Here is a 10578-nt window from a genome sequence, read left to right on the forward strand (position 1 = left end):
CAAGAAACACAACTGGGGAGGGTCCCAGAGGGGCCGCGGGGGTCGTGAAGGGTCTAGAGTGTCTCGCTGATGGGGAGAGAGTGCGGGAGCTGCGCCTGGTTAGTCTGGAGAGGAGAAGGCTGAGAGGGTTCCATGAATCCATACACGTATCCCATGAATGCATACATATCAATCCATACACATATCTTGAAAGAGATGGTTCCAGACTCTTTTTGGTGGTGTCCAGCCACAGGACAAGGAGCACTGGCCATGAACTGTAGCACAAGAAGTTCCAGCTCAACACAAGCTCCCCAAGAGATCGAGCACGGGCTGAGTGGTGATTCCCAAATGCTGGAGCTCACCCTGGGCGGCGATGGGCTGGGCTGGAGGGCAGTAATAAAGGGAATGTAAAGAGCGGTTCTGCTCGCTGCTGCAGGGACCTCCCTGAAGGCCCGCGGGAGCATCCATGTGCCAGCCTCCCCAGGAACAGGATAGCTTCCCCTTGTTCCTGGCCTTTCCAGGCTAAGCCGCCCCAGCACAGGGCACGGTCACGGCCCAGTTGCCATCGCCTCCCGCGCCCCCGTGACGTCACGAGCGACCACCCGCCCCACGATGGCGTCACGCACCCAACCCGTGACGTCACCGCCCGCGCACCGCCCCCGTCTTCGCGCAGCCAATCAGCGGCTTCTTTTGAGGGCGCCTCCGGGTCAGGCCCTGCCCCCGCCCCGCTCCCATTGGGAGAGCCCTGGGCAGGGCCGCATCGCTGCCTTCTGATTGGCTGACGCCGAGCGGAGGGGCGTGGCGCAGCGCGATGGCGTGACCTGCGTGGGGACCACAGAGAGTGGGGGGGCGACGGGCCAGAGCGGCGCGCGCGGGGCAAGACGGGACGGGCTGGGGGGCCCGGGAGGAGCGCGGCCGGCGGTGAGGGAGACCGGGACCGGGATCACCGGGATCGGGACCGGGATCACCGGGATCGGGACCGGGGAGGGGCAACGCGGCCCAGTCCCGACGCTCCCCTCGCTCCCGGCAGCGGGACGGGGATGGGTCCGGCCGGGCCCCGGCGCCCCCCGCCGCCCCCCGGCCGCTACCGGGAGTGAGGGTCCCGCCGCCCCTCGGTCCGTCCAGTGCAGCCATGGCCTGTGGCTGTCACACCCTCCTGGCCGTGGCCAGGGTCAGGTAAGCCCCGCAGCCCCTCGTGGAGGAGTCTGGGCCCTGCGCTGGGCTTGGCCGCGCTGGGCTGGGGGTGAAGATTTGGTTTGGGTTTTTTTTGTTTCCAACTGGCACGTTTTATCCCGTTCCGTCGGTAAAAGGGCTCCCGGGAGGCACTGTGGGGCCTTGGGTTATTCTCCCGCAAGAGAAGGGTTGTTAGGACGGGACGAGTTCTCAGTATTTCACCCCTTGCTGAAGGATCAGTGTCTCGGCCACAAAATCAGTTTCACAAGTTGATCTGGCGCTGAAAATGTTGATTTGGGGGTGACTCCTCGGCCTCCCTGCACTGTTCTCACTGAAACACCTCTCCAGTTTCAGGGGCTCCCATCTCCTCACACCCTCCAGCCCTTCGTTCTCTCCAGCCCTCGCCCTCGTCCAGCTGGTGGATTCCCAGTTATCCTGGACTTCCAGAGACTCCCAAGCCCCTCCTCGGGCGCTCTGTGCCCGCCTGGGCACTGCCCTGCCCCGCTCACCTGCTCACACCCTGCACACCTGCCCCTGCCCACGGCGGCAGCAGCAGCTCCGAGGGGAACCTCCGTCCCCCGGGAATCCTGCGAGCCAGGGAAGCAAACCTGGCAGCCAGGGAAGCAAACCCGGCAGCCAGGGAAGCAAACCCGCCCGAACGCCGGCGAAACAGCTCGTGGAGGCTGCCCCGGGGAAGAAGCCTCTGCGCCAGAGGGTCATGGATGAGCTGAAGCACTACTACAACGGGTTCCACCTGCTCTGGATCGACACCAAGGTGGCTGCCAGGATGGTGTGGAGGCTGCTCCACGGGCAGGTGCTCACCAGGAGGGAGAGGCGGAGGGTAAGTACCACAGCACCCAGTTAAAGTGGTGCAGTAAGAGGCTTAGACACTCCTTTGGACACATTTTGTGTGTCTGGCTGAGTGATAATCTCAGGATAATCTCTGCTGTGCTCTTCTCTGGACAGCTGCTGAGAACCTGTGCAGATCTCTTCCGGCTGGTTCCCTTCCTGGTGTTTGTCATTGTGCCCTTCATGGAATTTCTGTTACCTATGTTCTTGAAGCTCTTCCCTGAAATGCTGCCCTCGACGTTTGAGACGGAGTCAAAAAAGGTTTGTGTCCTGCCTGAGGCTGTGGGGTGTGTGCACAGCTCCTCAGAACATCTGTGCAGCTGCACAGAGCTGCTGTTCCCTGGAAGCAAGGATCAGCCTCACCCACGTGTCCGGGTCGGACGTTCCCAGCTTATTCCTGAGCTGAACAGCAGGGTTGGGAGGTTGTGCTGTAGGGATCAGCAGGAATGTGCACAGCAATTCCATTTCCTACAGTAGCCAAAGCCTGGTGCTTTCAGAACCGAAGTCTTATTTCATCTCTTTCCCAGAATCCCCTCCCGCCTGTTTTCCAAATGGAATTTCTAATTATGCTTTATTTCCCGGAGTGAAGGAAGAAAAGCAGAGGAAGAAGCTAAATGCAAAGCTGGAGTTAGCAAAGTTCCTGCGGGAGACCATTGCAGAGATGGCCAAAAGGAACAAAGCAGACACAGGACAGGGGAAGCAGTTCTCCTCATACCTGCACGAGGTAGGACAGGCTGTGCTGGGGTGGCAGCTGTGGGCAGAGAACACAGGATTTGGCCTGGGGTTGTGGAGAGCTTTGGCAGCACAGGGCTGCCCTGGCAGGGGCTGTTATCTGGTGCCTCCTGCAGGTAGCACCTGCTGACCCCGCTGTCAGAGCTGCACTCACAGGAATTCCTGTCCTGGAACAGTGGAAGTTTCACCCAGTGCCTGCTCCAGAACAGTTTCACTTTGACTTTTAACTGTATCACCCTGTTTCCATCAGAGACAGGAATTCCAGTGTGAGAAGCGGGAAGAGGGAAGGGAAGGGAAGGAAGAGGGTTCCCAATCCTGCTGAGGTTTGGCTTTTGGCCCTTGGTTCAGATCCGTCACAGCGGCCACCGGCCCAGCACGCAGGAGATCGTCCGCTTCTCCAAGCTCTTCGAGGATGAGCTGACCCTGGAGCACCTGGAGAGGCCACAGCTGGTGGCTCTGTGCAAACTGCTGGAGCTGCAGCCCATCGGCACCAACAACCTGCTCCGCTTCCAGCTGCTGCTCCGGCTCAGGACCATCAAGGCAGATGATGAGGTGGGTCTGAAACAGCACAGAGGAGCTGCTGGGTGGAGTGTGTGCTCTCAGTCTCTGCCCTCTGAGCCACTGCTGGCTTCAGGTGTGTCCCTGCCCTCCCACCAACCTCTGGGGTGAAGTTTAATAGGAGTCAGATCATCCCCATCGGCGATCTCAGAAGAAAACAGAATGAGAGTTCTTCTCCCTGCACCCCTGCAGCCTTTGGGAAACTGTAACAAAGGTGTCACTGCAGATATTGTCACTGTTTGAAACATTTCATTCTGGAGTCATGCTAACTTGTAAAAAAGGGTGGTTCCAATTCTGTAATGAATATTGTATGGGAGCAGCAGATTTTAAACAACTGAATTCATTAGGAGTTTATGTTACTGTATAAAGTGGCTGGATTTGTTTAGCCTGGGGAGGACCAAGGGTCCCCTTGTGGTTTTCAGCTGCATAATGGGGTTATTTAGAAAATGGAACCAGACTCACAGGTGCAGAATGGAGGGATAACAGGTAATGGCCATAAGCTGCAGCAAGGAGAACTCCAATACGATAAGAAAAAGAATTAAAATCAGTGAGTGTGTAAACAGCAAAACGAGTCATCTGGAGGTCGTGAAATCCCCATCCCTAGAGAGGCTCAAAGCACAGATGGAAAATGCTGAGCAATTCTGAGCAGGAGCTTGGACTGGGGACCCCCAGAAGTCCCTTCAGGTGTGTCAGGGGCTTGGCTCACCCTGTGCACGGGTAGGAAGGTTCCTGTCCCTTGCAGATGATCGCCAAGGAAGGGGTCGGCGGGCTGAGCGTGCTGGAGCTGCAGAGCGCCTGCAGGGCCCGGGGGATGCGCTCCCTGGGCGTCTCCGAGGAGCAGCTGAGGGAGCAGCTCGGGCAGGTGAGTGTGCCCTGGCCTGGGCTGGTGGGACAGGGTTCCTCTGAGGGCAGATTCCAGGCAGTGGTCAGGTGCAGCAGGCACAGCTTCCCGAGGACTCGTGGACGAGTTTCAGATGGATCCTCGCCTGCAGAGCTGAGCTCTTAAGACACGAGATGTCCAGGTTATGTCATAGACTAAAGTGGAAACCAAGAAGCACCAAGGTGAAATGGGGGAAGTGAAATATGTTTTTAAGCTTCTAAAGCAGCAGCTGAGACTTCAGTAGAGATATTGCTGGTCTTTGTAAGCATCCAGACAGCTTAGAGACACTGCTGTGGGTGCTGTGTTTCAGGGAAGCTGCAGGTAATTCCAAGTGTTTGGCTGTTTGTCAGTGGGGATGTTGGTACCTCCCTAGTCCTGGAAACTTCCTCCCTAGTGTCTATTCCATACAGTATTCCTAACTCTTCACAACCATTTCTTCTCATTGTTGTTACCTAAAACTCTATTAGCCAAACTCCAGATTGCTTTAAGGACAAAGAGTGCTGCATAAATAAGTACCAACACAGAGCAATATGAAATAACTTTTCCTTCTGTTTTCCTCTGACAGTGGCTGGATTTGCATTTAAAGGAGAACGTTCCCCCTTCTCTGCTCCTGCTTTCCCGTGCCTTGTACTTAGTGGACATAAAGCCACAGTGTGTTTCCCAGAACAAGGTGGGTTGTTTGAATAAAACTCCCAGGTTAATAGCTCAACAATTACCCATTGTAGAAATGAGGGACTGTGACAGGAATCTTGTTCTTCGATCCTACAAGTGGACTGAAGTTAGGTCTCTGTGTTCTTCCCCAGACAGGTGACGCTGCTGGAGTGGTGACATCCGTGCTTGAAGGCCAGGAGACCCTCCTGGATCCTGCCCCTGTGGTACAGGGAAGGAAGGTTAGAAAATAGCAGTCTGCAGGCTGGAAAATGCGTGTAGTGCTGAAATTGTTGGGATCTGAGTGTGAACAAACCTTTCCAAAGCTAGACAAAACCAATGTTTGACACCATGGTGCAGAGCACAGTCTTGTTTTTCCCCCAGGAACCTCACAGCTGCATGTTCTGATTTACAAGACAAGGGATCTGCTGTGACACAACTGGTCCCCTTGCTGGGAACAGCTGGTTACTCAGTGCCATGGTACTGGCTTCCAGCCAAGGAGCACTCATGAGCTTCCAGTTTGGTTTAGACCTCAACCCAAGTACATTTAGCTCAGAGAAGATGGTTAAAGGGGACTTGTTTTCAACTCTCCTACTGAATCTGGGCTCAGTTGTCCAGGACAAGAGGAGCCAAAATATCTAGAGTAAGAAAGCCAGAGCATATGGTTCTCAGCATCAGGCTGCAGTGAGCTCCTTAGATTAGTCCCAGCTGATAAAAGCAGGAATTAGAGAATATCGTATCAACTGCCAGAAATATTTCCACATAGTTAAATTGTGCTGGGGAAACAATGGGAATGCCAACACAGCTTTCACAGAGTGAGCAGGGAACAGCCTTACTCAGAAGGGAGAAAGGGCTCTACAGGGTCAAGCCCCTTCCAAGAGTGTTCTGTGACTTACAGCTGCTTTTTCCTTAAAGGGTGAAGAATTTGTGTCTCAGCCAACAGAGAAATTGCCAGTCTCAGAAGCGTCAGTGAAGCCTCCCCCACAAGAGGTGAGCTTGTCAGAATCCTTATGTAAAAGTATTTCTGCAGTGATTACCTTCCTTCTGCCCATTTTCTTTCTGTGAACATTTCATTTCGATTCAGCTGCTCATGTGCACATCTGGGATGCTGCTTAGGGCAAGTTTGGGAGTCCAGATGGACTTTTTTATCTCCTTTAACCTGAAGAACTTTGCTCTTCATCAGCTGTTGCTCTGCAGAGCAGCTTCCCATGGTAAATGGGAAGACACCTGCAGAAAAGATTTTGCAGTTCAAGAAACATTTGCACTGCCTAAAATCTGTCCCTTTCTCTTGCCCCTAGACCAAACTGGAAGCGTCCCAGGGCAGCAAGGCTGGTGCCAACGGAGCCTAACCCGGAGCCAGCACTGGGAGGGAACAGCTTCCATCTCCACACCTCCTGCAGAGGGAACAGGGATTTCCCAGGAGGCTGCTCTACACAACCAGGCATCAGTAGCCCTCAGGGGCCTCTCTGTCTGTCCCAAGCTTATTAGCAACTAGGCCAGTGCTGTCTGGATGGCCCCAGCTTCTCTTTTGTACTGGATCCCTCTCCCTGCTACTTTTAACTTATGGTGTAAATATGTTGATAACGGTGCTGCTGTCTGTGCTGTTCCTGAGCAGGTGTTTGTGCTCCCAACCTTAGCAGAGGCGGCTTTTCGGATCAGAACAGCCTGGGCACAGAACGAGCTGGGCTGAGGGTCCAGCAAAGCCTGTTCTGCAGTGTGAGATCCTCTGCAGGAACATCCCCACACACACAGGGCCAGCAGCTTGTCCTGGGCATCACAGCTCAGGCTCTTGGTCCTGGTTAGGGTGGTCTAACCAGCGACCAGCACAGAATACAATGTGTGGCCATTGTATTTCACCATCACGTTTGTACCGAGGAAGATAACTACAGGAAAGGAGGGAGCAGCACTCCTCGGTGCTGTGGTGGAGCTGAACTGCTCAGAAAGACTTCAGACCTTGCTGGACAGGAGCAGAGCAGTGACAGGAACAGCCTCCACCCGTGAGCATTTGCATTCCCCAGTGAGAGCAGTGCTGGTGCCACACACTGTGACAGAAGCAGACTTGCACTTTCAGGATCCCTCTGGGTCATGTGAGGGAGCAACCCAGGACCTGCACACATGTCCCAAGCCTGAAGGCTTGGTTAACCCTTCCCAGGCTCAGAACTACACACCAAGTGCTGTCAGACTCATACTTTACAAACCGGCTCCTCACGCTCTCCAGCAAGGACTGAGTTTTTGCCAGACTCTCAGAGGATACTGGAAAGCTGTTTTTAGCATTTGTTAGATTTTTTACTGTCCTATGTAAATGCTCGGAAATTACTCACATGGATTTTAAATATGAATATTTATACTTACTGTAAAATTAGATTTGGTGCTAAGTAGAATGAAATGTCTCTTCCAGAGGTCAGACAGCCTTTAGAACAACCCGACTCTGAAAAGCCAGTTCTCCAAGGCCAGGTGTGAACAGCACTTTAAACCTGTGACTTCAGGCTCCTCCTGTAACGCAGAACCAGCTGTCAGGTGTTCTGTGTCCTTAGCTCTGTACCTGAAACCCCTCCTTGTTCATCCAGCCCGTCCGTGGTGCTGGATCTGTGTTTAATAAATGGGAACAATTGTTATTTCAATAAAATAACCCCCTTGCTGTGGAGTCACTGCTGCCTCTTAGCACAGGGGGGGATGGTGCTGGTGCCACTTCTCTGTTGAGCAGAAACCTCATCTCCTTGATAAATCTGTGAGTTGTTTGGACAGAACCATGGCCTGGCATCTGCAGGGCCCAGAAAGGCCTTTCACCCCACAGGGCTGTTTAGTGCAAGATTTCACTGGGATGAGAGAGTGGAAATAAAAACACAAGTCATTTCTGTGTTATGGCTAAAGCAAGTGGCTGGGGAGATGGAATGCCTGAGTTAAGGTGAGCAGGAGGGGCTGTGCAAGGGGAAATCTCCCTGTCTGAAGCACAGAAACTGCTCACAGAGCCAGCCCCGTTCACTGTGTGTCACACAGGGATGTCACAGGCAGGGGGAACATTGGGCTCTGCTCAGGTAAGCTGGGAGTAACTGGGGACAGGACTTCTTGAAGTGCAAAAGGGAAGAGGCAGGGAAATAAACTTGGATAAGCTGTTGCAGGGCCTGAGATGCCCCCAGAAAACCGTGCACTCAGGAGCTCTGTTACCTTTGGGTCCCTGAAGCTGCCGTGACAGGGAGAAGCCAAACCAGTGGTGTGTAGTTCCAGGAGAAGCAGAAGCTCAGGTGCCCTTTACCAGAGGGTCCCTGATGCAGAGCCAGGGCTGGAAACCTCCTCCAGGAGGGGTGTGGAGGGTGTTGGACACCGGGAGCACGGATACCTCACACCTGAGGGGATTGATCCCAGTCCCACACCGGCCCCTACAAGCCACAATCCCATTACTATCGATGCTTTTCCAGCCCTGCCACACTGCCCCGACCCCGTTCAATACTCACCATCACCATTCCCAAGGGAGGCGTTTTCCCGGGACCGCGAGCAGTAATTCGGCTGTGCACGAGTCGCACCAGCCCAGCCGAGCCGGGGGCTGTGGAGCAGGGGCCGGGCTGTGCCTGGCAGCCCCCCCGACCAGCACAGCCCATGTCCCGGCGGGCGCGGGGAGCTCCCCGGCCAGCGCCGCTGAGCGCCGGCAGGTCGCAGCAGCGCCCGGTGCTCGCACGAAGGGCCCCGAGATGCGCTGCTGGGAACGCACCCAGAGAGAGCCGAAAGCCTTCAAAACAGACGCAGAGGAGCTCGGCCGCCAGCAGGCGAGCACCTGGGCATGGGCAGGAGGAGAGGCCCTTTCACAGCCTCAGTTACACCAAAACCAAAAGGTCTGGAAGCTGGGGCTCGCTCTTCCTTGGATTCCTCAGCTCCATGGACGAGCTCCTGGCTCTGTGTTCAGCCTGAAGTGATCACAGGTTGTGGCAAAGCCTCCCAGGGGAGCTGGGAACGAGAGCCAGGTGGAGCAAGATGAACCCAAAGCAGTCCCAGGCCACTTAACACACCCCTGAACAAATCCATTTTTCAGACCAAAAACCCCTACCCCCCCCAGCTGCCCCCCTGGCCCTCTCAGGTCGTTACCACCACAGGGCTCTCCAGGGGGATGTACCCGAGCCTTGGCTCTGCTCAGTGGGTTGGGACCCCCAGACCCTGCAGGCACACAAAGGGGAGAGGCAGCAGTTTTGCTCCATGACCCCCCGAGCTTGGGGAGGAAACGACCCCCGTGGAGCCCCATAAATCATGAGATTCTGTTCTGCAGCGCTGGGCAAATGAAACGCTGCAGAGATCCAAGGCTGTGTGTGCTTTGGCGTGAGAAGAGCTTTTCCAGCCACGCTGGTGCCAAACACCTTCCAGTCTCCCCTCAGCCTGGAGAACTGGCTCCTCCACCCTTTATCCTTTCCCCGGGGCATCCCTGTGCTATCCCTGCTCCCGGCCCAGAGCCAGGTTTTGTGGCACTGTGTCAGTGCCATCCCACCAGTGCCAGGGCAGCGGCAAGTCAAGGATTTCTGCTGGATGCTGGTTGGGAACGTCTCCTGTGCCAGAGCCAGCCCCGGGCCTTGCGTCAGCCTCTTCCCCAGAAAGCTGCTGGGGAAAGATGCCCCGGTCAGCACTTTTGGAAGAGATTAATATTCAGAGGGAAAAGCAGTGATTTAGCACAGCCCAAGCACAACAAAGGCTGGGATTTACAGCTCCCGGATCCCAGAGCCGCATTCCTGCAGCACTTCAGCCTCTGCTACAAACGTGTAACAAAGGAGACGGAGCTTTATCCGGGCCTAAAGTAACGCGGGCCCCGGCACCAAACCCTGCGTGGAGCGGGACGGGGCGCAGACTGCAACGTCCCCGGGGTGTCCCCAGGGGACATGTCCCACTGCCCGTCCTGGGCAGGGCAGGGCCCACGACAGCAAGGGTTTGGGGGAGCCACGTGCCCCTCGCGCTGCCTCTGCCGCAGCTGCGCACATCTGGCTCCGGCTCCGCTCAGCTGTGGGTGGCCGGGGCTGGAGCCCGACCCGGGGGTCCCGCTGACCCCACAGCTGGGTGGGACGGGGGGACTGGAGGGTGGCCAAGGGGGCTGGGGCAGTGATGGCCCCCAGGCTGAGCAGGAGGAGGGGGCAGTCCCCACACACCCACTGAGCCCTGCTCCGGGCCGCAGGACCCCGCGCCAAGGTGGGATGGCACAGGAGGTTCCTGCCATGGCTGGCAGCGGGACAAGGCCCAGCTCAGCGCTGGCAGGGAAGCCACATCCTGGCCTGAGGCCAAGAGATTGTCCCGGTCCTGCACAGCCCGAGGGCTTTAAAAGGAGAGAAAGAGGAAGGCGAGGAGTGGAGGAGACAAAGGACCTGCTGCAAGAGCCAAACGCAGGGTGGGCCAAGTGCTCAGCAGCCACCAGTGCCCAACACCCCCCATCCGCTCAGGGGAGGGGGGCAGGTCCCGCAGGCAGTGCCTCCAGATCCCCCATTGCTTTGGGGTCATTTCCCAAGGCACCCCATCCCACCCACCTCCTAAGGGGAGAGCCTGGTGCCTGGCAGTGCTGGAAGGGCTGCAGGCACCCACTGGGCAGGGACCCAGCAGTGCTGGGGGTGGCTTTGGTCCTGCAGGTCTTCCACAGCCCTGAGTGGGACCTGCAGGGTGCTGATGCCAGCTTTGGGGTACGTCCCTCTCCCAGATTGCCCATATGGAGAGGATGCCTTACCGGGAAAGCAAAGAGGAGCTGATTCTCCCTGCTGGGATCCAGCATCCAGGCAGTCCTGTCCCATCAGCTTCCA

The 10578-nt window shown here is 56.2% G+C and overlaps 1 protein-coding gene across 4 annotated transcripts; it reads left to right on the forward strand.

The window, feature by feature from the left end:
• The first annotated feature begins 924 nt into the window (after positions 1-924).
• Positions 925-7463, forward strand: LETM2 (leucine zipper and EF-hand containing transmembrane protein 2). Of its 4 annotated transcripts, none has more exons than XM_027667072.1 (11): positions 925-1155; positions 1501-1750; positions 1793-1993; positions 2119-2262; positions 2591-2725; positions 3082-3285; positions 4034-4153; positions 4737-4841; positions 4975-5061; positions 5735-5809; positions 7218-7463. In XM_027667072.1, exons 1-11 carry the CDS (start codon positions 1112-1114, stop codon positions 7233-7235), a joined length of 1383 nt encoding a protein of 460 aa, XP_027522873.1. In that variant the 5' UTR covers positions 925-1111; the 3' UTR covers positions 7236-7463. The 4 variants fall into 4 exon arrangements, with proteins under 4 accessions (XP_027522873.1, XP_027522870.1, XP_027522872.1 ...); XM_027667071.1 differs by having other exon boundaries at positions 927-1155; positions 1501-1738; positions 1781-1993; positions 6118-7463; XM_027667070.1 differs by having other exon boundaries at positions 928-1155; positions 6118-7463.
• The last annotated feature ends 3115 nt before the right edge of the window (positions 7464-10578 follow it).

The sequence above is a fragment of the Corapipo altera genome, unplaced genomic scaffold (assembly GCF_003945725.1).
Source record: "Corapipo altera isolate COAL_440 unplaced genomic scaffold, ASM394572v1 275, whole genome shotgun sequence".
Taxonomy (NCBI): Eukaryota; Metazoa; Chordata; class Aves; order Passeriformes; family Pipridae; genus Corapipo; species Corapipo altera.